The sequence below is a fragment of the Harpia harpyja genome, chromosome 8, assembly GCF_026419915.1.
Source record: "Harpia harpyja isolate bHarHar1 chromosome 8, bHarHar1 primary haplotype, whole genome shotgun sequence".
Taxonomy (NCBI): domain Eukaryota; kingdom Metazoa; phylum Chordata; class Aves; order Accipitriformes; family Accipitridae; genus Harpia; species Harpia harpyja.
This window is the reverse complement of record NC_068947.1, coordinates 17,521,360-17,547,659: the sequence shown is the minus strand read 5'-3', so window position 1 is coordinate 17,547,659 and position 26,300 is coordinate 17,521,360. Positions and strand designations below refer to the sequence as shown.

At 43.0% G+C, this 26,300-nt stretch overlaps 1 protein-coding gene across 2 annotated transcripts in view; it reads left to right on the top strand.

The window, feature by feature from the left end:
• Window positions 1-26,300, top strand: part of HUNK (hormonally up-regulated Neu-associated kinase) — a 59,455-nt gene that overhangs the window by 28,930 nt on the left and 4,225 nt on the right. Inside the window, exons 3-9 of one of the 2 annotated variants that reach the window (XM_052794863.1) lie at window positions 228-283; window positions 5,805-5,940; window positions 7,783-7,910; window positions 13,466-13,601; window positions 18,164-18,332; window positions 19,444-19,527; window positions 24,931-24,994. In XM_052794863.1, coding sequence (XP_052650823.1) covers window positions 228-283; window positions 5,805-5,940; window positions 7,783-7,910; window positions 13,466-13,601; window positions 18,164-18,332; window positions 19,444-19,527; window positions 24,931-24,994 — 773 coding nt within the window. Of the gene's footprint in view, window positions 1-227; window positions 284-5,804; window positions 5,941-7,782; window positions 7,911-13,465; window positions 13,602-18,163; window positions 18,333-19,443; window positions 19,528-24,813; window positions 24,995-26,300 lie in introns of both variants that reach the window. The other variant, XM_052794862.1, reaches the window with a different exon arrangement.

The following is a 26,300-nucleotide window of genomic DNA, read 5'->3' as shown; positions in this document are numbered from 1 at the left end:
AAGTCATTTTGTGCCTGAAGAATAGGTGTGAAACTGTGTGTGAAAGCATTGGTAATTTTGTAGAGGAGACAATGCATGGGGCTTTCTGCTTTGAATGTGGAACTGTGTGCGCTGCTTTCATTATATGTGGTGTTGTTATATATGAATCTTGTAAATACACTGATGAGAGTGATGGGAAGCTGCTTCATTATTTTGGAGGCTCACTCAAAATATTTTATTTCTTTCAGAGACTTGAAGATAGAAAATCTGTTGCTAGATGAAGACAACAATATCAAGCTTATCGGTATGAAACCAGTTTGGCAATTCCAGTAATTAAAATTGGTAGTTTTATAAAGAGAGTTTTTGAGACTTCATAATCCTCCATGTGACAACTGCTAATGTTGCTGCAGAGAGGAGCTGAGAGAGTATAGATAGCAATCAAGCTGTTCCTGAGAGCATCTTGTGAAAAAAATGTTCCAAATAATTCAGCTTTAACTGGGTATGGGAATAATCCTACATCTTTTAACCAACAGCTTTCATATTCAAGTCGGGAACTTTGTAAAGAATTAAAGAATTGACACCACAGAAGTAATTTATTTTATTATCTTGATAATTTCATATTTACTAAGGGTTGGATTCTGCCCCCATATGCATATGCTTCCACTGAAGTCAGTGGGAGTTGCACACATTTTTAGCAGCTGGCAAAATTTGGTCCTATATTTATATTCGTTAAATTTGCTTCCAGCACCCAATGCGAAATTGGTTTAGAGGGCTCTTAAAAAATAAAAAAGATCAGCGATAGTCTTGATTGTATTTGGGTATCAGTTGTACGCAGCGCTTGATTCATTCAAGTTGTGCAGACATCTTAGATTAATCATCAGTGGGTATAGTCTCTCGCTGCCTTTGCGTAACTCCCATTAATGTTAATGTGGGCATTGAAAAGAAAATATTCCCTTCACAAAAAAACCCCAAACATCTGTTTATATTTATCTCCATGCCTACACTTTTGCCAACAGCAGTGTCTGTGGTTGCAGACTTAAAAACTCCACTGACTTTCTTTCTTCAAAAGGTTTCATGATCTGAAAAGTGATGAAAACCACTTAACATTCAGGTCAAATGGACACTCACTGTAACATATAAAGCACATTCATCTCCAAACAAACAAGAGGACAATGCTTAATGAAATCTGAAATATTCAGAATTGACTTAGGGAATTCAGTTGTTGGAAATATTACCCTGACTTTTAGTCATCACTCTGTAGTGAATCAACCAGCTCTGGGAAAATAACAGCAAAAGAGAACTCTGCATTACCTCAGCTGTGGGTCAAGAGGATACCGATATGTTACCATGAATCATTCATCAGTAATGATGGATACCACCCATTATCTTGATTTAGCAGATAAGTGAGACCAGATGGTGTGCAACAGTGCTATATGAACATCTGATAGATTTAAAGAATTTCTATAACTTCCCTGTTATTGGGTGTTTGATTACACAACAGTATGTGAACTTGACATCCAAACCCAGACCTAATCAGATGATATGTGTACAATTAAAACTCACATGCCAAAAAATTACTTCAGAACTGTTCCTGCAGTTTCATTTGCTTCGGTTGCATGGAAAGGTCTCCTTGCAGTGGGTGGTGTGGGAAGAACAGAGAAAAGAGACAGTTCGATCTTCCATAGCCTTGCTAGTGTTGAAATAAATTGTCCTCAGGTCTGCAGCCTGATGTTTTAAGCAAAGCGGATTGTGCACAGTATGTATTTTACAACAAAGCAATTAAATCCCACTGTCCAACTGGGTATGTTGTAGAAGAATAAAGGTTGCTTTATTAGTAATAATTTTGCTGTAAGTAAAAACAGATTTAATATCACAGTCAGCTCATGCCATATCTCGCTAGTGATGCTGGTGATCTCTGGTTTTTCACCCTGAAGAAGCAGTGCCTCCATTCTTCGTGCTCTGTCTGCTGCGCTTGCGGGGAAAGCTGGAGCGGGGGCTGCAGAAACTGGCCTCAGGTCCCTGGGCAACCTCTCCTCACCAACACCTCTTTTCCAGGTGGTAGCAGAAGTAGTGCTTCAGCTGCTGCGCAGCTTTCCGTTGCCACCATGGTTTCACAGGACAAGGATAATTTTCCAGCACCCGTCTGTGGCTGGTGGCATAGACCAAATAATTTACTCCTCTTCCTCCTCCCTGCCTGTTCCTTCACTCAGCTCGTTCAGTGCTTAGTACAATATTTTACGTAGCCTGTCTTTCTAGAAATGTGATGGATCAGTTGCATCATTACATAGTCATGACCAAGAAGGCTCTTCAATAGCAAAGAGCATGTTTTGAGGAATTACATGCTGCTTTCGACGCTTAGGAGATGAGACTCTAAGCTACAAAACCAGCTCACGTTAACTGCTTTGGGGTGGGAGCTTGGTCTCTGTATCTTGTGCAGCAGCAAACACACTAGTACCTAATAAAAAATGTTGCTCTTGTAATAACTGTGAAATGAGGAAAACCCACCATAAAGGAAAAAGAAAAGGTGAAATGAAGATTAAAAACATACCAGGAAGTGGCATTGCAAGTCCGTGTTTGTTCATGCATTTCAGCGAGAACTGAATCCCTTGAGCCCCTTTCTTCACCCAGCTGCTTAATGACACCTTGCTTTTGTTACTCCTTTTAGGTATGTGCTAAGGTGGTTTATAATATGTTCTTAGATAGTATTATTAGAAAAATTCCCTTTGCTGTGTTAAGTGGATTTTTCATAGCTGTCTGTTAAATCTTAAGAACATCAGGATTGGAAACGCTGGAAATAATTCACTTCTCTTCACCTACCAGCCCATGGTGGTAGGTGTCTGATAAAGATGCTTTGAAAAGCCACTCACAGGCCATGCGAAGTCCTTGGCGTCCTGCTCAAGGACCTATGGCACCCAAAGGACCCTGCCAATACATAGCTCTGCCGAGCTCTGTGGAGCTCTGCTGGTCAAACTTGTCCACGAGCTTTGTGCTAAGGCTTCTGTTATTTCCAACTGTCACAGCTTTGGAGATAGCCATATATCCATAGCTTAATGTTGATTTCCTGGAGGCGTTAAAGAGTAGTAGTGTAATGCGATACTTCGATAGTACGAACAGTGGGGGTGGTGGAGTTTCCATGTCATAATATTTACTTTGGAAAACCAAGTGTGGCCTTTGATCTGAATTCTGTAATTAGCTCAGCTTATTGAAAGGAAGCCCAAGACAGCGGCAGGAATGGCAGTGAAATTATCAGTGCTGGTGGTAATGCCATTCTTATCAAGATCAGCAGTGCATCCTTAATAAAAATGACACTGCTATCACAATGTGCTGCCACAACGTTAATAACAATATTCCCATTTCTTTTGCGATAAAATCCCTGTCCCCAATATGCATGTGTTTGCGCACATTCTGCATTTCAACAGGCACTAGAAAAAAAAAAATTATACCTGCCTAGGTTAAATGAATGAGCTGAAAAACATGAATAAGATGTTTATAGTTTAAGCAAATAAGATAATTAAAACCTCCACTAGAATGTGATAATTGATAATGATAAAAGGATACTGATTTACACTATCACAGAATGTAACCCTAATATATTTTGTTTGTAAAGCGTTATATTACAGTCAAGTAATTTTGAGGTGGTATGACACAGTAGGGTAAAGACCATGAATAATACTGTGTGGAGATACTATTTCTAGGAGTTTTAAAAAGTATTTTGCCATTGACATAACTCATCTCAGGGCATAGCTAATAAATACATTAATTAATTAAATGGATCCTCAGAATTATTTGTATAAGCCCCAGGGATAATACATATCTAGCAGAGATGATTAAGCAGTGTCCAGAGACAATTGTTTTCCATCAGAGGCAAGGAAATTGTCTTGATCCTCATTCAGTTTTGACAATGTTCTCCAGCAAACCCCCTTTCAGCTTCTTTGGATGTTGAATACAGTGCTTCTTGTCTCTCTTGTGCTTGTCTCGCTCTCAGAGATGCAGCCAGTTGAGTGGAAAGCCCCGTGCAGTCATTTGGGCACTCTGGCTCACATAGTCATCTTCATAATTGTATTTTTTTGTAAGCATTATTTTTTTTTTCCTGGTTTTGTGAGGGAACCAGGCTTATGTGACTGCCCTGTCAGGACACTTTCTAATACCTTAAGGAACTCCTGTCTGATTTCACCGAAATTTAAGGTGGGGTAAAAGCTAAAGGACAGGCCATTACTTCAAGTGTTATGCAAATAAGTAGGCAGGTAAGGAAGAGAGACCCAAATTAACGGCTGTGGAGAAAGAATATTGCATGGGCTCAACAGTTGCCTGCTATATTTGGCCTGCAAGGTGTGATGCTTTTAGCTCATCCAGGCAGGTGGGTAGCACACCCAGAAATACGCTGTTTTACAAGACACATGGATGCAAGACACAACTCTATAGGAAGAGGATTCAGCAGTCTGCTTCTCCTGACTGCCTCGTTTATGTATGAGACAGTTTTCCTTTTAAACATGCATGCATTCTGGGAATTTTTAAGATGACTAGATAAAAAAAAAGGAACAAAACAGATGTCTGTTCTTAACAGCAGTATTTTTGTTGTTGCAGCTGTCATCAATAACAAGTTATTAATAAATGCAAACATCTTTGATTGTGACCTCTCTAGATCTGCTGCTCCTGGATATGTTGCCCTGCAGCACAGGCTGTTCTCCCAGCCTGTCAGCTTTGCCCATGTCATCATCCTCCTTGCAAGCTTGTCTTGCTTCTTCCCTTTATCACATCAAGTTGTTTGACTTCACTTTCAAGACCCTTTGCAACCTCTCCTCACCTTCCCATCTTGTCTGTCAGGCTGTAGTTTCGTAATTGCTTTCTCCCAAGCCAAGCATGGGCTACCACTAGACAGGGTGGGCTTGCACGTTGCCCTCAGCCACTTCTGCTGCTGGTGTGATTCTGTCTGCATTTCTTTCCTTGCTTAGTGGTTTAATTTTTAAGACCCTTTCTTAAACCCAGCTCAGCCTGCAGCCATACCAGCACTGGAGCAGACAAGGGAGAGATTGCGGGAACACCCTTCTTGGCACCAGCCTGGGCTTGGGTTGCCTGAGAGCACTTGGGAAACTGCAGACTCCTTTGGTGCGGAGAGGCTGCCTCTTGTCTCCGATCAGTTTGTGGTGCCAGCCTTTGCCAGTCCCTTATTATTACCAGCAAAAGAGTGTCAGATACACCCGGGGCCAGAAATACAATAATTCAAGGCAGAAGCTGAGGAGGGGAGAGCCAAATCAACACATTCCCCTTCTTGCTCCAAGATCTCCCTGGGTTATTTCAGAGCTGAAATGCTGACTCTGCAACCCTGTGCATTTGTGCATCGCCACAGTAGTCCCAGAAAGCAACGCCACCCGCCCCCTCCCACCTTGAATCTGATGGCTCATTTACACGATTTAGAGGAAAATGTTGAAGAAGTCCCACTTAAACTTGGCCTCTATATAACATACTGGAGCAGTATGGAATCCATGACAGCCCGAGGTGGCTTTCTGCCCCATGCACATCACGTAGTGCCTGGGACATGCTCAACTCCAGTTGTTGCCACCCAGTTCCCAGTGAAATGTAGTTGCTTTGTGTATGAAATTGATAATTGTGCATGTTCTAAGACTTTTTTATTGTTTGTGGAAGTCTCTGGTTATTTAGCACCTCAGAGAAACAAATTATATAAAATTTTTGCATGTAAATGATTTTTTTTCTTAGGCAGTTCATTGCGTAGATTTTGGAAAAAAATGTGCTTTTTTTTCCTTGTGTTCTAGCGTGGTTTTACTGTATCTGTCTCTTTCATAACTCTGTCTCTGTGCCTTTCACAGACTTTGGATTGAGCAACTGTGCAGGCATCTTGGGTTATTCTGATCCATTCAGCACCCAGTGTGGGAGCCCAGCATATGCAGCCCCTGAACTTCTGGCAAGGAAAAAATATGGGCCCAAAATAGACGTTTGGTCCATGTGAGTTAATTCTCTAGTTTATAATAGTTATTACTGTCATCGTTACCCATTGCTTAAATGAGAAACGTTATTCATGTATTTGGCTACTCTGAGCAAGAAAATCTGTTTAATTAGTATGGCTCTGTGAACTAAATTGCACAGATACCTTGTTTCGAAATAGATCTTTACATACCTGTGTATAGGTCACTAGAACATATAGCATGGAGAGATCGCAGTAAAGCACAGCTGTTGATCAGTGATGTTCAGACTTAGTAGAAGACATGGCTCTGGCACAAGAGGACCAACAGCTTTTTTATTTTTTCCCAAAGGATCCTCAAGCACTCACATGGGCTCCATGCACTATCCACAACCAAGTCCAACAAGAAATGTGAAATCAAGTCAGGTCATCATTTCGAAAGCACGGTCATTAAAGGGGGAATAAAAATGGCCGGAAAACTTGTGAGCCTTTGTGAGCTTACTAGTGTTCAGGCAAAAGAACAGACAGAAGTCCCCAGTGCCAGAGGCAGAGGAAGCCAGAAAGATGTTTTGGAGTCAATGAATTTGTCCGCAGTACTGTTTTAGACCGTGCAACTCACACTACCCTCCTGTTGGCCATGGACATGGTGTCGGTTGTCCTTCTCAATCCTGGAGAGGAATTAGCTGAAGTCAGTTGAGTTTTAGTTTTGCTTTAGTATCAACAGATTTTCCCTTACCAAGTGGGGATAATAACATCTGAATAAATTTCAATGAAATAACAGAATTATGACAATTCCCAAGTTGAAGTATTTGGAGTGCTTGGAAAATGTGAAGTACAGTGTAAGTACTACTAGTGCTAAGAACGACTGGCCATAGTTTATACATGAGACTAGGACCTGGGTCAAATTCATCTCTTGGTTTGATACGGTGGGTACCCTGCTGCTCCTCAAGGCTGTTTAGAACTTCCCCTGCTGAAGCCTAATTTGCAGTCTGTCCTCCGAGGAGACCCACATCTAAATCATTGTATGGCTACTGAATTTTTTACTCCAGCAGTGGGCCATCCGTCCACATCAAGGTTGAGAGTACCAGCCCTGAGGAACACAGGCAATCAGAGCACAGTTGTTCTTGTAAACCATTTAAACTTCTCCAGTAATAATGTCCTGCTCTTTTTTTTTAATAAAGAAAAGAAAATATGGTTAACTCCTACCCTTCCTCATAGCTGAACAAATGGTGCTATCACAGTTCATGATAGCACACTGGTTTAGTTTCTTTCTGTTCACATACATGTATTCAGCAGATTGGGGAAACAAATTTCCAAAAGGGAGGAATTCCACTCAAATTAAATGTAAAGCCTTTTTAAGAGGAAAAAGAACAAGAATGCCCAACCCACTCTTCATCGCTGACTTTGCTGGGCATAAACAAGCAGGAAGTTTTCTTACTTGTAATTGTTCACACCTGACTTTTGGGCTGTACCAGAGGCCACGGAGGTCACCTTCGGGTGCTGAACCATGACCTACGATGTCCCCGTTGGTGCAGGCAGTCATTCCACACCCAGGGCAGCACCAGGACAAGGCCTCCAAAAGCAGCATGTTTATGCAGCCTGAGGACAAACTTAATTGTGGTGTGGCATTTAGCCGAGGAGTTGCCTAAGAGCTGGGCTCGGTTCTGTAGCTCCCAGCTTGTGTCCTACACATTGTGTGACCCTCCATGAGCAAACCTCTGGGAATTCTTGCCCAAATCATTGTATGCAATGGAAGAGAGAGCTTTTGAGTTTTTTTTTTAATAGCTGTCAGACATTAAAGATGAAGTACAGTCACTAAAACCTAAGCCTAAGTTTTTGCTTGTTCCTGATCATTTTGGTTTCTTTTTCTCTATGTTTTCTTTTAGTGGGGTGAACATGTACGCAATGTTGACTGGAACATTACCTTTTACTGTGGAGCCGTTCAGCTTGAGAGCTTTATACCAGAAAATGGTGGACAAAGAAATGAACCCTTTTCCCACCCAGCTCTCTACAGGTAATCAAGGGGGCGTGCTGGGACCTGTTCAGATGTAGTTTGTCAGAACCGTTGTGTGGAATTCTGGATTGTGAGTTATGCTACTGACATGGCACGCTAATTGTGAAAAATACTCTTTTTTTCATTTTAGCATCCAAAAGATCTGCAGCAGTTGCTGTAGTATAACTCCTTTTGCTTTGACTTCTGTATGTAAGCTGGAGAAGTGTCAAGTTGTGCTGAATATGAGAGAAGAAAAAACCTGTGAAATTCTGTGAAATTGCTTTTGTAGAGTAGTTGGTCGGTTTTGCACATTCAGATGATTGTAGCATAGGGTATAGGTGCATGAACACATTATTTTGGAATAACAGATTCCTGGGCATTATGACTAGGGTCAACTGATAAGCTACTTTGAATGACCTCCTCACATTTATTATGGAATAATGACATGCACACAGAAGGTTATATTGGGACAGTGACCTTTGATAACCTTTGTGTGTTCAGAAAATGCAAAATTGTTGATGTATTAGTATTAGAAATATTAAGTCCTGCTTCAAAGCCATGTCACTAGGCAACAGAATCATTTTTCAGCTTATAGCAAGACCGTTGTCAGCATTTGGAACAAACTCTGTTTTGTAGTTGGGTTTTATTTTTGTATGCTAAACTTGTTCATGGAGAGCTTCTGTTCTCCTTATCTGGCAGCCTGTTTACAAGGGACGTTCAATAAAATTAAAAGATTGCAAATAGAAAAAGGGTAACAGCACATACATTTTCACTCAGTACACTAAGGATGGCAACCTTAGGTATAAGAAAAAGCCCTTGGAAGTTGTGTCACAAGATGAATTCTCCAAGTACAGATTTGCCTGCATACAGAAGAAGTAGGTAGTTAAGGGTTTTCTCACACAGGTTATCCGTGGATCAAGCAGAGTATGTTGTTCCTTGTTCACTCAGCATCTGTATGAAGTACACTTTCCCTGCCAGCAGTTCATGCTGCTGGCATGTTGTAAAGTGGTAGGTTTACAAGTGAGCCGGGATGCTGCAAGTCTTGCTGTTATTTGACGCAATTATACTGTTTGGTATTTCCATTCTGGAGACTTCCTGTTAGGATTCAGTTGCACAAAATGGCTATTTTAATGTTCTAGCACATGCTCTAAAGCCCCACTGAGTAAATTAAAAGAAAGATTATACTGACTGCTTCGTGCTGTACTGATCTAGATGCCAAATCCTGCATCAATTGCAAAGTTACTCTTGAATTCAGGGACTTGCACGTCATAGTAAACATTTTCCAAGTTTGGCAAAAAATTTACCAAACTTACCTCCCAGAGTGAGGCTTTTACCAATAAAGAGCAGTTATATGATGGCTGTGTAGTGTCTTTGAACCAATGGACTGTTTCCCTAATCGTCGTTTTCTTTCAATTGTCTTTAAGTGGGAGATTTCACTGACTTCCCTGGGACAACTCATGTATTAAATGCTGAACCACCCACAAAAGGCCTGTAGAAGACCAGACCTTGGTATCAAAACAGATAACAGTACTTTTGACAGATTTCATTTTACTGTTTCATTCATCCTACCATTTTATAGTGGAGATCAAATTTTCTGACAAATGCATCTCTGTAGCATTTGTAGCTCACTGACAGTATGGTCTCCAGTGAAAATGGTATTTTGTTTGTCTTGTGAGAACTATAGCAGCTTGAACTTTCAGAGGTGATGGCAAATTAATGGAATATATTTAAACGTGTTAACCTTTACTCACTGTGAACAAAGGTACGCATCGGTTCTTGATCTAAGTCAGCAGTCTCGTGCATTCACTGACATGGCAAACTGTGATTTAAGATGACATTTGTTCTTGCCACGGTTAGGCTTTGGGTCAGTAGGTAGAAACTCCTCTGCTCTGCAAATTGTTGTGTTTGTTAACTTCTTAGGTTTATGGATCTTTTTCTTTAATCAGGCTTTCTTTTTCTGTAAATTCACATAGAGATTTTTTGCAGGAGTCTGTTTTGCTTGTTCAGTACGTTGTCTTTCAATATTGAATTTCACAGTTACTGAACAGACAGTCCCGTTGTAAAAGTAGCCAGTCTTATCACTGAGCAAGAGTGTATTTTATTTGTGTTAGTTAAAATGTTGGGTGACCATCAGCACCCAAAGCAACTGTGTAGCAACAGGGAAAATTTGGAGTTAGTGTTTGATTTTCCCATTTAGGAAACTGTTTTTTATTAAGCTTCTTAAACAACACAGCTGTCTGATTATTGATTTTAGGTGAGCAGAGTTCAGTTGCTCAGGAAGTTGGTATTCACCTTGCACACATTCCTTTTTTCCTCAATTTACTGCTTCTGTATGCTCATGGTCTTCCTTCTGGAACAGAGAAATGAAGTAGAGATGAGAAGAAAAGCCATTGTCTATCCATGCCTGTACTTTGGAGGAACGATTTTATTAGGTGGAGCTCGCTCATGGCTTGTGAAATGACCTCACTGCATTTTCTCTGGCCAGTTTTGTAAGCAATACCTGTATACCTAATTATAACCAGGCATACCCTGACAGTGTGAACAAGACACTAAGTTGGTTTCATTCATGACAAGGAACATGAAGACAGCAGAGGTCTTGAAATCCCCACCTGAAGCGCACTGTTTCTGGTCATCACTGACCTCGGTACATTCAAGCAAGTTAAGAGAGAAATGTAGTTTCTCATTATGCTGGTCTCTCATTTGTCAAAAGAGCAAAGTTTGCCCCAAAATTACACCACGGGAACAAAATTCCACCAAGTGCAGGTCACTGGCTAATCAGATTAGTGCTGTCCTCAAGCTCGTCGTAAACGAGGCTTCACGTAACGAGGCCCTAGCAGGGTGTTTCACAGTGCCCTTTGTTCGCCAGCCTACTTGGTGCAGCAGGAAAAATGGCTTCATACACAGTGGGTCCAAAAATTAATTGGTCAGCTTTGTGTTTGCTCCCTGGGGGACTAATTTTGCTGTCTGTCCCACAGCCGTGCAGCTAACTGGAAAAGGCTTCTCTCCTCCTTGTACCACCTGAGAGCTGAAGTGAGCCAAAGTGCTGTTACTCATCTCCTCCATGTTGCCCAGGTCTGGCCAGCCAGGGAGCCTCCCAGGGGGGATGTTCTCTCCAGAATTAGTTTCTCCTGATCTGGATCTGTTTATCTCTGTGGTGCTTCACAAGCTTCATTTAATTAGTCTGACTTTTGCCAAGGGGGAAAAAAAGTAAGATTTTTAAGGAGACATTAGCTGATTTGCGGACTGAGGGTGGTGGTGATGGAGGGGGAGGGTGTTGGTTTGGGGATGGGTTATTTATTTTGCTTTGAACCCATGGGATGCATGTGGTTTCTAACACAGAGATGGTGGAAGTACTGGAGAGAGAGGAGGTGAAATGGAAGAACAAGGGGTTTGTTGTTTGCCATAATGAGGGGGTTCCGTGCCCGAGAGGCGTGATGGGAGGGCACTGGGGGCATGCGGAGAGCAGCCGTAGCATCAGCTTCCAGCAGGCTTATGAACTTGGATGTAGGCTTTTCCTGCTGCTTCCGCAATATTGCTGTTGTAGGAAAATAACAAAAATGTTGGGAAAGATTTAAGTAAAGTATCTCACATAAATCAGCAATTTGTGAGGAAAGGGCTTAGAAAAAACACAGCTGATGCCTAGCTGAACCGGTAAATACATAATGGTAACTCTCTCTCTTCCACATACAAGCTTCTTGATAGTAGGCCGGCGTTGAAACGGGTAGCCTCTCAGGGCCCTCTCCAGCTGATACTTGATTTCTGCAGGATGTTGAATGCCGAGGTTACCCAGGCTGTTAGGAGTTGGCACCTATTGGGTCTAACCCTGATTTATTTGAGGAGAAACCCTCCCTTCCCTGTCCACTGTCTTGCCCTGATGCATCAGCCCAGCCATCCTGTCCCATACTGCAGGTGAGGGGTGATTTGGGTGGGCTTGGGGAGATGAAAATGCTCAGGAAGCCAGCCAGGCAAACACGGAGGAGGGCATCAGTCTCATAGAGGAGAACCTGTGAAGGGCAGAGGTGCTGTGCCTAGGTTAACGTTTATGCCCTTTTTAGATGAGGACATTGTGGCCTCACGAGCAGGCATATTATTCTCCTTAAACTGCGTGTGGGAACAGGGATTCATGAGGGTTTCGCTGTATTGCTGGTGGAGAAGAGATGTCGTGGCTGCTCTGCTTTAGAGTAGGGGATGGCATGGTGCCGAGTGAGCGTGCTGTGACGGTGAGATCAAATGCCTGTAAACCTGAATGGGAAGACTGGCTCATAATTTCGCAGTTTTCTAGCATTGAGGCATTAGCACATCCCATTCGATCTACTTTGTAACACAAGACTTCAAGGGCTTTGGTTTGCCTGTGCTGAGCTGAAGTAGCTGTGTTGGCAAGGCTGTACTGCAGCTTACCCAGAAGGCACATCCCAGAAGACAACGTCCCATGCCACAGTGGTCCTGTGCTGCCACTGCCCAGGGCACCTGCACTAGTAAGGAGATGAGTAGACACGACACGCTCAGGAGAGCATAGGAGGGGAACTGCAGATCTGCTGTGGAAGAAGGTGGAAAAAAGCCCCCAAGGTCCTGTCCATCAGACCGGGAGAAAACTGCCACAGCCATCACTTCTGCCTCTTGCTTGCTGTTGACTTCATTCAGGACTCATCTAGCATCGTCTCACTTGACTGTGTCTCCTCTACAAAATCATTCTGATCTTGGTTTTCCCAGAATTAGGTTTCTTTATCTTTCATGCAGGGAATTGTAGAGGATATAGTTAACTCTTTACTATCTTGTAGCCGATAAAATGAATCTAGCCTTGATAATTTGAGGAATAAAGACCAGACCTAGTTAAAAGAGAGTTTATTTTCAGCTCAGATAGACACATCTTGTGAGTCTTTAAGCAAATCACTTGATTTCATTGCTCCTAAACATAAAAGAAGCACATGACTTAAAAATATCAGAAAAGTACTTTTGAGAGTTTTTGCAAGAAAATCCCAAAGGATGATTGAATGTCACTGAAAATTGAAGGTTCAGTATCTGAAAACAGAATGAAGCCTGTTAATTTACTGTACTCTTTTAATTTAGCTAAAACCTCCTGCAACTGATTGTAGGTTGGATAGAAGCCAGGAGAGAATTTGTCCTTATAATGTCAAAGGGAGCCCAATTCTCCATGTCTTCCCTCCCAGCTCTGCTTCCCTCCCCTCCTCTCCACTCACCCCCAGTCCATCTCTTTCTACTTTAAACGCAGATTGAGTGATTTGCCTCTGACCTTACTCAGGCCTCTTGTCCTCATACAAAAATTAAATTTTGGCTAACCTGCTCAGAAACTTTAAACAGGCTCTGAAACAAAAGGCACTTTTTCTCCTCTCCTTTATGACTCTATAAATCATTGTGATTATAAATCATGTTTATTTTACTTACTAATGCCTTATCAGTTTTTCCTTTTTCTCAAGGACATTAGAGCATACCATAAGGAAAACATTGCTTTTTAGTATACTCTTGGTCAGGCTACACACCTGTAGTAACTCAACTACTGTGTTAAGTTATAAAGCAGATGACATAGCTATTGGGTTTTTTGCTTGATTTCTTCACAGCGGCCATAAACTTTCTACGATCTCTACTAGAGCCAGATCCTGCAAAGAGACCAAACATCCAGCAGGCACTTGCAAATCGATGGCTTAATGAGAATTACCCTGGAAGAGCACCACCTAATGTCACATATCCAAACAGGTACTGTGCAAAAGAGGGGAGAAAGCCTGCCAGGGTCTGTATACATTATATATGTTAAAATGTGAATGGCTCTGATGTTTCAGTTCCATTTGTGTGACGGCATCCCAGTGCATTTTCTGGGATTGCTTTTGTGACTCCATCCTAAAAGTTGTTAGGATTGGCCACTGAATGTGTGTTGCTTGAGATGGTCAAAAACAATACCTTAAATTAGAAGCTGGCATACAGTGCATTATTTGCAGGGTGGTCTGGGGTGCAGGTCATATGATTAATTGGCTCCAGACCTTGGAATGGGTATGTGACAGGTAGTTCTGATCTTCTTGTTTGTCAGTAAAAGCTAAGCTACCTTTGCAGTAGAGGCTATGCCTATTTGTGATACATACATGAGGTTCTGTGGATTAAGTAAATACGCAAACTGTGGTGAGAAAGGTTAGAGTTAAATGATATGGCTTTGTTGGATGTTGATCTTGAATACCTGCATGGTGCTAAATGCATGACTAAATGCAAACAGAGAACAAATCTCATGGCCAGTCAAACATCCATCTAGGGAAAAACAGATACTTGTGGTCCACTTTGGTTAGATATAATCTTGCTTGACTTTAAACTTCTGCAGTGTAGAGCTGACACATGAGCCAGCCAGCCTGGGCTCCCCTTACAGTCAATGGAGAGAAATAAGGGCACTTTTTACGGAATGATTAATCTGACTTCTTTTTGATTCTGCAGTAGGATGACTTTGTGCTCAGGAGATCCGAGTTCCTCTGCAGCGACTGTAAATGGAGCCTCAGGCAACTCACTTAGAAATATATATCTATATTTGATCAGATAAAACCTCCTTCCTGTATCAAAGCCCTCCAGCTGTGTCTCATACACTATCTAGTACCTGCAGAGGATTCACTGTAGGAGTTACTAGCTTGCAGGCCAAGATCCAGAGTAACACTGAGGCAGAGACAGCAACTTAAAGCCTAATTTTGGTGCTTAAAATTTGATAGTGGCCCAAAATTTCTGTCCTAACTTGCTAACAGGAGAGTCCCAAAGTGGAGATCCTAACTTCCCCCCTACAGTTTACTCAGTTGCCAGATACCAGATGTAGTGTATGCCTAGGGACGTGATAACTTACTTTTGTCTGAACGTCTGAACCACTGTCCTCCACCCAAAAATGATTTGGTGTTCACCAACCAGGCCATCTTTTTGTGTTGGTGCCCTGAAGGACTCAGTCCCATAGGCATGCTCAAGCCATACATACAGCCAGCCTTCAGCATTCAGCCCAGGTCACGGCTTTGCTGGTAAGAGTGCCTCCCACCTGTTTTCCCCTCTGCTCCACTGCTAGCCAGGTGAACAGGGTATGTTTCAGAGCTGTGGATCCAACCCCCGTGGGGCTGAGAGGCACCTGCAGCACCCCTCTCTTACTGCTGAAGCAGGTGATGAGCGCTGCCACTGCTTGATCATGCTGGGACCTGGGCACAGGAAATCAGTTTGAGCCCTGGATCTCAGGAAAGCCTTTAGGAATTTTTGGAGACCTTTCCCTCTGACATTGCTGTTGGCTGGCCTACGGGTCACAGCCTGCACAGTCTGGGCTCCTACCTGAGTCACCTCCCTTTCTCTTTGCATTGACGGGGAACAGAGGTGCCCTAATTTAGCAGCAAGCATTTCCCTTCCAGAGGTAGTATCTTAACTGTCAAGTACTGCATCGTAGAGAATCACTGTGAACATGCCGTTCTTTGACCTGAGGAGAATAACAGGTCTCCTGCTCTCAAAATATGGTTGGATGGATGTTGAGCAGCTTGGATGCCTGGAGGTATCACTAGAGCCATCCACTGAAACAGGGAGGGCAAATGTGAGGCCAGCTGCCTGCAATCCCCAGACCTACGTGGACAGAATATAAAGATGGCCCCTACGAATGAACAATTGTTTCGCAAGTAATAAGAATGAGAGCAGGCAGACCCATTATCTCGACATTACTGCCCCAAATTTAAGGGCAGTTGAGTTAATTTGCGTAGTATGCTGTCCAACAAAAGGAAATCTGAGTTCTTATGGTGCATTGGACCGTACTGAAGTATGGTACATATGAACATTGTATGGTGAAGAAAGGGAAAACAAGTGTAAACTGAATGAGTCGTTAAGCTAATGAAATCACTGTCATAATGAGTCTAATCAATCTACTAAATGTGGCATCTGTTAAGTGAATGTAAGTGTAACTGAGAGCTGTATGGGTAATTTAATTCTCTTGCTGTGTGTGTCTTATCTGCAGAAAAGAGGAAAAAAGACAGAAATAGGGCTTGAATGTGCTTTCACAATTCTTTTGCATTTATAGGTACATTTTCATGCCTCTATTTTTTAATTCCTTGCAGTTGTCAGGCTCTAGTGAGGTTGTGGTGGAAGCGCCCCTTCTAGAGTTTGCTCATTGGTGCACTTAGGTAGGTGACTTACAGAAGGGGCTGGCCTCTATTAGATAGAATAGCTGTGCAATGCTCTCTATTTATGGAGTGCCCATTAATCATTCCCTCCTAAAGGGAAGCAAATCAAATGGAAGAACAGAAGAAAATGCAGTGCCGAACTATAGAGGGGGCATATGTTTGCTCATGCAAATATGTGAATATGGTGATGATAATAATCCTTTGCTATTATAAGCACTTTTAAAGGGGACATCAATGTGGAATGCAATGCTTTGCTATTGAAAAAAACCAGTTCCTTTCTTTCTTTCTCTCTCATTGCACTGCTTTTCTCATCATTTGGTCTGAAAACAAAAAAAAAGTGGATACTCCTTCTATCTGAACATAGACTTTATGTGAAGCTGTAAAGGATAAAAGCCATACAGATTCTTTCTTTCACTTCATTTTTTGGATAAGATTTCTTTAGTTTAATTAGTTGATGTCCCAAGCTTAACCCACCTAGACTTTGTCATACTGGAGCCTTATAGGGAAAATACTTTATAAAGTTTGAAATATTTAAAGACATGGCCTGTTTCCTGTTGAGCTTGCCTCAGAAAGTACCACTAGAGTCAGCTTCGACAGAGTGTCTCCCAAGTTTTTGTTAGTGTGCAGATGTGGGTAAGATGTGTTGAAATAGTTCAGAAAAATGCACTACTGAATTTGCAAAGAATCACTTCCTCTCTTAATCAACACAAGCAAGAGGCTGTGTTACATTCTTGCAGTGCTTTTCCACCATTTGGGGCGTAACACCTGTCGTTCCCAAGATGGGAACATGGTAGGAAAGGGGAGAGCATGGAGATTAGGTGGAAGAACAGCAGAAACTGCATTTTCAGGAGAGTATTCTCCCAGGCTTTTTATAAGCTTGCTTTTATTAATGAAATTCCCTGAAGGCAAGCAAAAATTTCCCATTTTGCTTCAAGTAGCAATTGCTTGAATTTCTTTTGTTGTCCAGATGCTTTAACGTGCAATGGCCAAGATAAGTTCTGCTTTTGAACTTAAAAAACTTTAAAAAAACCCCAACCCCAAGCATTCCTTAGCTGCAGAACAAATGTTAGTAAGCACGCCGAATAAAGGAAAAGAATTATTTGAGATTTTCCAGACTGTGTTTTACATCTTGTCTGAGTCCTCTACATCAGACCCAGACTGCTGTCCGGGCATTCCTCGCATCACAGGTGCACAGGACAGGGGGACAGCAGGGCAGGAGTGGGAAAGGTGGAGAAAGGTGCTTTTGAAGGGGGAAGGCAGGTTGTAAAAAGCCCACAACCTACACTCCCCTAAGTTGCCTTAGCCAGATACTAGGCTTGATAGTAGGAGCAAGGAATATTCTTTAGAAACCAATGAAACCCAGCATTTCTTTGGAGATGGATGGGAGTTGACGGGTACATCTGGGAAGCTGGCCAGCACATTTAGAGGTCTAAATAGGAGCAGAGTTCTTTGGAAAATCTGGTTTTAACTTAGACTGAGAAGATGCTTTGCCATTTCCACAAGGCTGCTGTACTCCCATTTCTCGCCTTGGCTGAGTCTGTTACAGACTTTAGAGAAGAGCACATACATAAACATGTATTGTAATTGTGCTTTTAACTGACAGGAGTATAGCAGCAGTTTTACCATTTTGAGAGCTGCTGTAATAACCCTCCCTGTACATCCCCTTTCTTTGGCATGAAATTCCCTAGCTACTTAGTGCATGAATATTGTGCAACAGGTAAGGAGCGAAGCTGAATGCAGTGGTGTTTGATTACAAGGAAGGGGTTATTTCAGAAAGCCAAGTGTAGCTACCTGAGTTGGATTTTACCTCTTTTCCTTCAAAACCAGCCAGATGATCTTGACGGTCTTCACTAGTCAGATGTAGGGTAACAAATGGCGGCATCCTGAGCATCACAGTGCCATTTCACATCAGGGTAGGACATGGTGGGGAGACTGCTGTTCGTTCTGCTATCATGGCTTCCTGCGGTGCCTGTGGTTCCCAAATAGTCTGCCCTTTTCATGCCTGCTCACGGGAGGAGAGAGCTAATCACTCCAATGTTACTGAGCCTTTCAGGCCTTTTCTTTACACTCTGACACATCCCCTGTGGCTGGCAAGACTCTGCTGCTGGCAGGATGGTACGAATGGCATGCTCTGCCTCTCTCTCTGTACAGGATTCACCTTGAGGACCTTAGCCAAAGCGTGCTGCTCCATATGACCGAGAAGCTCGGCTACAAGAACAGCGATGTCATCAACACTGTGCTCTCAAACAGGGCAAGTCACACACTTGCCATCTATTTTCTACTTAATAAGAAGCTGGAGCGCTACTTGGCAAGCCTTAGGGTAAGTACTGCTTGATGCCAGTTCTTTGGACAAGTGGGTGAGGGGAATAAAAAAAGTGCTGAAAGTTTCCCAGCTTGCTGGCATTTGATCTCAAGGCTTTACGCGAGGTTTTTTTTTTTTTGATAATTTTGTAACAGTAACCGTGAAGGGAAGGTATTCCTTGCAAACTAATAACATTATTTCAGATAAGAATTCCCCAGGTTGCAGAGAGCATTGCTGATAGGCTTTATGTCTCACAAGTCCCTGTTTCCGTAGGAGATTCCTTCTGGCTAGGCAGTTACCCTATAGAAAGCAAACTGTTGCCATGAAGAGCCTTACTTGTGTGTACTGTGTCTGTATGTTGAGATAATTCTGCCACTTGAAATATCAATAACACAATGTAATTTGATTCAGGAAATCAAGAGGAAGCTTAAGAGCTATTAAGATTTTATTTAGTTTTTAAGTGAAAACTTAGCTGAAAGTTTTACATGAGAAATAACATGAATATAAAGTCTCCTAATTTCCTGCTGCCCTTCCTGGCCCCTGAGTGTGGCTTGGGGGTCAGAAACACTGCTGGTGGGTTTGCACAGCAGCTTTCTCTAGGGCAGGAGTCTGCTGCCACATGTCATCCTTCCTTGTACATCCTGAGGAGCGGAGCTCTCAGGCCACGTTTTGCGTGGTGCTTGCTGGAGTGCTAGGATGGGCACAGTGCACAAAGACAAGCTGCACACTCTCTTCCCTTGGCCTCTCCACTCAGCTGCCTGTGGTCTGGCGAGGAGTCTTAACTAGTTGAAGGTCTGTAGGGTCCTACGTGACTGCATGGGCAGGAGGGTGGGTTGTATGGAGTTTTCTTCTTAATGTGTTTGCTTCTTAGAGAAATTATCCCCAACGGCCTTCCGATCTGACAACAGCTTCTTAGGTTTTTTCTTTTCTCGGTTCTTTTAGCAAGCTTGTTTTAATGATGATGCCATCAATGATATTTAAAATGTAATGGACCAAATTCACCATCTCTGTAAGTTGACGCACCTCCACTGAATGCCAAGAGTGGATACGGTCCATTAAGCAGTAGTTGAATGTTAGTTTTCTCTAATTATCTTACATACTTTACTTTTCTGTGCTTCTCTCTCCACAGAAGTCTGAAGGCCAGGACAATATTTGCCACAAGAACCAACTATACCAGATAGAAAAATACAAGGCAAATAAAGACTCCTGTGAGGTAAAGCTCATTAAAGCTCATTAAGATACTTTGAAAGCAGACTGAATTTGAGGATCCCTGGTGAATATGATTAAGGCGATGGATTTCTGGACCTGTGGAGAAAAAAAAGGCCTGTGATCTTGCCTGTGCAGGACAAATAATTCCTTCAATTTCTTTTCAAAGGAACAAATAGCAACCCCCTAGGGTGGAAGTGTAAAGGCGACTTTTATGAAGAAAATAAAAGTTCTAAATGCTCTGTTTAGCAAAATAATGCAAACTTCTTCAGGAGGCTCTGTAGTTTCATTCTGGGGTGCAAGTTGCTGGTGTTGTAAGAAGACCATAATTGTGTTGCCTTGAGTCTCAAGACCTTGGTGGTGTAGGGCAGAGAGCTGAGTGACACCCAGGGTGACCGTCCCTGGTCACCTGGCATTCCTGGTGTCCTGGGCCAACCCTGGCTTGACTACCAGAAACAATGAAACTGTATTAGCACAAAACTCTGCTCAGGTTAGCAGAAGTGATGCAGAACTAGCCCACTGCATCGTGAGGGACTTCCCTTGGCCAGAGAGAAGATTTAACCAGGTTGCCTTTTGCTCTGTCAGTCTCCAGTCTTTTTGCCTGCAAATAGAGAAGGTAGTCTATATTAAAAGAATACATATATTATATGAGATAATAGGAGTCTTCTCATAGCTGGAGTTTTTCTTCCCCAGCTGATTCTTTGCCAAGCACTAAAATTACGAGAGTAATACGAGCTGTGCAAGTCTTGCCTACCAAGACAAAGAGCAGTATTCTTGAAGAGTCTACCTATTTCAAAAGCTACTCTTCAGCGCTGGATTGATGGTCTAATTGCAGGGCAGTTTTGTATCATGGCTGGTTTTGTTTATTTTAAAGACTGCTTGCAAGACAAGCTGAACTGCAAGCCAGATGGAAATATCAGGGCAAAGTACTTATAATTCTTTTCTTACATAAATCAAAAACCACCTTACTTAAAATGTATCAGCAGTGGGTAGACTCAATGAACATAATATTTCAAAATGCTCTTTGACAGCTTATTTCAAGCTGTTGCAGGGCAACCTTCCTCTGGAAACACAGGCAGGTACCTGGAGGTGATGCAGATGTCGCATGGTGCATCCTGACACTCTCTGGGCCAGCTTCTTCCAGCTGCTGGTGTCACTTCTCTGCGCAGTGACAGAGAGCCACGGGCGTGCTCTGCCTGCCATCCAGGCAGTAGCTTACAGCTTCTGTGTACCTACCCTGTGCAGGGGAGCCTGCAGCAAGGCCTGCCTGTGTACCTGCACGCAGCCGAGAGAATGCATGGTCTGGTTTGGTGGTGGTGCTGAAATCCCCACGCCCCTAGAGGGGAACTGGTGTTTGACTTCCGTAAGGATAATTGAAAACTAACGGTAGCGCCACTGTATGACCCCAGTTTGGTTTGTAGACATGCTTAGGGATAAAGGCTCCCTCCAAAGCCTCTCCTGCACTCGGAGTTGGTCCCAGTGGAGCTATGTAGAGGATGAGGGGGTGTCATTTCTTTCTTGAAATAGTTACCTCGATGCAATCACAGTGCAGACACTGCAACAATTATACAGTATATTCTTGTTCTGCATGGGCATCGCTGAGTATAAAGCATGGTTTATATTGCTTTAGCTGTATTTACACAAGGGGATTGTGTTACCATTACTGTACCAGGACAGTTACAGCAGCACACGTGGGTGAATACAGACCCTGGGATGCTACTGCCCTTTATAACTGGCAGACATCTCTCCTAAAATGCCTTCATATGGATGGGAACATAGCCCTGGTAGCATCTAGCTTGTGCCAGTGGGATCAGTGGGTACCACTTGGACCCAGGGATACAGATTTCATAATCTTAGGCATGTTCATGAGCTGCACATAGAGTCTTCTTATCATCCCCCATTTCCAGAGGGAAACTAGGAGGCACTGGTCCCGAGGCAGACACTGCACAGAGAGCGTAGCCGTGTGTTGCCATGGGAATAGCAGGGAGAGGAGAGCTGGTCAGCTTCAGTTTCAGCAGCTGACTGAATTTCTTCCACCTCACTCCGGCAATGTGAAATAAGGACTTTGCCTTGATCGAGGGGCTGCCTGCTGGGGCAGGCAGCAGGGCACACGGGCAGTGGTCATGCCCAGCCCCTCTTCTCCATTAGGTTTCTGAACCTGGGGTGGTGGGATCAGTGCGCCAGGGCTGAGGGTGCTGAGAGCTGCTGTTGGTGCTAAGTAACCAGGCTGTTTTGCAGGCTGATTTCGTTTTGGTGCTAAGGGCAGATGGGCAGCACAGGGAGGAAGGAGGCAGCAGTCTGTCTCTCTCCAGCTCTCTTTTTCTTGGAGAGGCCTCAGGTGATGAGCGGCCATCCCTCCAGCAAATCCAGGGGACCAGTGCTGGGGATACCTGCCTCCCGCAGGGTAGCTGGTGGGCTCAGACTGAGGAAATTTGCAACTTTTAAGAACTTGTGTCATTGTCCTATCACCATTTCAGACATGGCCAAGGCAAATACCCTTTATCTTCCTTTCAAATCCGTTGCTGGGACTAAGGGTAGATTTTCGGGTCGAGGTCAGGACAGGAAATAGCAGAGGATGATGTAATGCCAAACCTATTCAAGTATAACATACCGGTACAACTCCTGCATTGTGCAACAGCATGCCATTACATGGCTGTGCATGGTACAGTGAAGAGCGAACTTTTATAACTCCCCTGAAGGAAATCCTCCTTTCCTTTTAAAATATAATAGTATTGTGGCACCTTGGGAGTTTAGGATCTTGGTCGTTTCCCCTCTCACAACCATCACCTAAGAGAAATAACGTTAGTAAGTTTTAAAAATACTTATAAGACTATTTGCAATGTTCACCCAGGGTAAACTAATCAATTGCTAACACCAGATATGTGAGTTTTCTTTTTGTGAGTGCTTTTAATTGTATGGTATGACTGTATTACTGCTGCTTAGAAAACATAGCAGTGTGAAGGCAAAGTCAGGGGCACTTGGTGGGTGAGGAGCTGCGGCTTGGCTCTTGTACCATTAGGCTAAAAATATTGCAGCATTGAAACGTCCTGCATTCTGACAGATGCTGCGGCAACTGACATGCAAATTCTTTCCTCACCTATCCAAAATAGCAGAAAGCCGCTAACAATCTTGATAGTCTCCTTTAGGCTTAATACAGTCACCACTTGGTCTCATCCTCACAAGTACCTTTAAAAAAAGATATTCAGTAGAGCCCAGTCTTTACTGAACTTGGCAGCAGAGTTTTAGAGCCCTGAGAGGAAAAATAGTGTGGTGGGCTCAAAATTAACTGTACAGCTCCCACTGACTCTATTGTCGCAGGGCGTTATTCACACAGTGTTGTTATTATTATTATTGCTATTGTTGTTATTACTGTTGTTATTACTTCATCGTCATCAGTAGTGACTGTGGTCGCCCAGATAGTGCCTGGGACCGATCAGACATTGTGTTGTTCCAAGCACAGCACAGGCAGGGAGGAATAAATGCTCGGTGACAGAGGTGTTTACAGCCTCTAAAGGCAAGGGGAAAGACGTCAGGTGGACGAAGAGGTATCATGCAAGCAAAGTGATGACGGCTCCATAATGCATTGGTTTGTTTCCGTGGAAGGATTAGCCAGCTTTAGCTAGCTAAAGGGAAAGAAATTGGAGGGGGTAAGGGACGGATGGAGGGAAGGCTGGCAACAAAAAACACTTGCGTGAAGGGAGACAGATGTGAAGACAGCGAGGAACTCAGAGAAGGTCTCTGGTTCTCACTCTCCCAAGTCACCTAACCACTTCTGTAATAAAACTAAAAACCCCAATTCATGATTCACTGAAGCTCTTCCTTCTGACTCCGTAACTTCTGAAAACTCAAAGGTTAATGAGCCCAGCAGTGCCCAGACACCCTCTATGTGGGGGGCTGAACTCTGTCTGAGCTGGGAATGATCATAACAAGTGCAATCCAGTTATTTTCCTCTTAGGTGTCTTAATAAGTTTCCAGAGCTGTGTAGTGGCCCAAGAGAACCCAAGTTGTCTTCTGCATCTTTCTTTCCCTCTCTCGCATGTATGCGTGTTACTTTGCATTTGAAGGTTTCGATAGACTTCATGTTAATGAACTTTCGATAGAAAATCATCAAGAGAGCCAGCCCTTTGGCAGTGCATAATTATCAGACAAAATACAGGCCTCAGCACATAATTGGGTGAAGGAACTTCCCTGCATTTTTAAAAAAAGACTTGTAGTTACAGTGACTTTTCAATAAGACTTAGTGAAACATGTTGCTTAAATGAGAATTACAGCCACACAAAGAATGTGACATAGAAGCCCCTCTAAAGAAACAAACCCAAAGCAACCAGAACAAAAGCCCCACTTTTTTGAGATTGACATCTAAAACCAGACCACACAGATTTGTTCCAGAAAGGTGAGAGATTCTTGAAGTCTTTGAGGAATGGCAAAATGTGGGCCACAAATCTGATGCCTGATTTTTAGAAGTGAAGTAAGACTTTTAGCTCCCCCTGTAATCAGTGGCAGGTAAAGAGTGTTACGCAGCTTGCAGAATCTAGTGATTCATGTTGAAAAAAGATAAAATGAATTTTCACTGTAAAACAGTGCTTTGAAAATTGGATTCCTCTTCAGACCCCATTCCCAACTTCTGTTTTCCCTCTGTCATCACTGAAGATCAAACCTATCTTTTAGGATGTATGCACTTGCAATCCCACCTTCAGCTGCCTTTCCCGTCACGAAAAGGAGTTAGGGTTCAGTGAAAGGTTGGGTTGGTAATTTTCTCCCCCTCCATGTCTTGTGCAGTTGCAGAGATGCTGTAAAAGCAAGGGCTGTATTCCTCCTGATCTGGTTTGGACAGAAGATAAATGACTCAAAGAGTTTAAATGTCTTTAAAGCTTTGCAGCTCACCTTTTCAAATGTCAGAGGAAGTGCAATAAAGAGAAATCGAAGACCTTTTTTCGGTGTTTAAATGGGGAGGCACATTTCAGGTATGAAGGAGCAGGAACCTTCATCTACTTGCTCCAACGAGGTGTCCTAGGACAAATGGCCTCCCAAGAGAAAGCTTTCCTTTAATTTTCCAAAACCAACTTTCACACTGTGTGAGTGTCAGAGCAGATGGGAGCCGTGAAATCATGTCAAACAGATCAGAGGAAAATGAGACATGAAAGATTCAGTTATCTTGAGTAGCCAGGATAAGTTCCTTGTAAATGTATAGTTTTTAAGTTGGCTTCAGTAAGTGGTGTGCTTATAAGTCTGGGGGTCATTTAAATTTCCATTAAGTAAACCAAATTGTTCTTGTTTGTTTTACAACTTAAAGGACAAAAAACTCAAAGAACAAGAAAAGAAAGGGGAGATTCTTCACCGTCAGCTCCCAAAGAAAACTGAGAAAAGTCCAGTTTCATATAGACAGCCTTCTTCCTGTCTTATCTCACAGATACAGAACACCAAGGCTCTGCTGAAGGACCGGAAAGTCACCAAGGCTGGAGGTCCGGAGAAAGGTCAGTGGGAGAGATACCAGTGGTGTGTCCCTGTGCACATGTGCATGCGTGGGCATGCGTGGTATTAATGAGAGCATCTTGTGTGTTGTGTGTTTGTTAGTAAATAGTCGTGGGCTTGCATTCACTGTGTGCTCTGGAGGTGGTATGTGAAAGAGGACTGGATAACGTAGCCAAACATTGAAGGAAACGTCCTGAGGAAACCATGACGATGTTCAGCAGTCATGAATCCTCACTTCTACTTCTCTTTTATTTGACAGAATTCCCACAGTGTTTTAAAAAAAGCTTTCTTTCCCTATTTATACATACTTATACAAAATCATCTGCACTTCACACTGGTGCTTTGAAAGCATCAACACCCACCCCAGATCACTGACAAACCAAAGCCGGTAGACAAGCTTCTTCCTACCAGTATTGCTAAGGGGGACTAAGGGGCAGCACGGGAAGAAATCCCTGACCCTGAGGAGAGTGCCGGTAACGGTGGCATCCCTGGGAGAAGCAGTGTGTGGCAGCTGATGGTGGAGGAAGGGGAAATAGGCAGCCAAGAGGAAATGCAGGTGGGACTGCCAACCCCAGCAAATTTCAGGCACCAAAAGGAGAGGGGAAAGCATTAACAGAGAAGGGAAAAGACGAGACAGCCAGAGGAGAGCAGAGCATTAATCACGCAGGGTAGGAGGCAGCCTGGGAGGAATGGCTGAGACCTGCTCGCAAAAGGAGGTGGAAGAAAGGAGTGGAGGGAAAGAGGAGTCAGCGGGCAAAATGGGGTGGTGGTAGTGCAGATGTGGATGGGAGACATTGAGGAGCAGGAAGGTGATGTAGCCAGCTGTTAAATGAAGGAACTAAGTGAGGGGAGGTCATTACAGAGCAGTGGGGGGAAATACGGTGATGTAGAATGTTTACTGTGGTGTCAGGGAGTTATTTAGAGTGGTGGCTTATGGTGGTTTTTTGCTCTTTCTTGTGACTTGGTAATTTATCATTTGATGTTTTATACCTAAAAAAATGTCAAAGTGGTATTTGTCTGGCAGCACAGGCACCTCTGCTGCAAGGTAGCAGTAGTCCGTGGAGCTGGTCAGAAATGGGATGTACTTTTTGTGAAAAAATGTAAAAAACATTTTAAAAGGCTCATTTTGTTCAGAATTTGTCATTCCTTTTGGGAGGGAGGCACAGGAGGAAGTAAACGTAGTTCATTTTTTTTCTTCTTCAGGTTTCTTCCTGCTTTTTTGAACTGAAACCTGAAAATCATTCAGATCTCAACTAAAGCATTTCCCTGCTTATGGAAACCATGTTTTGACACTTCCTAAATGAAGTG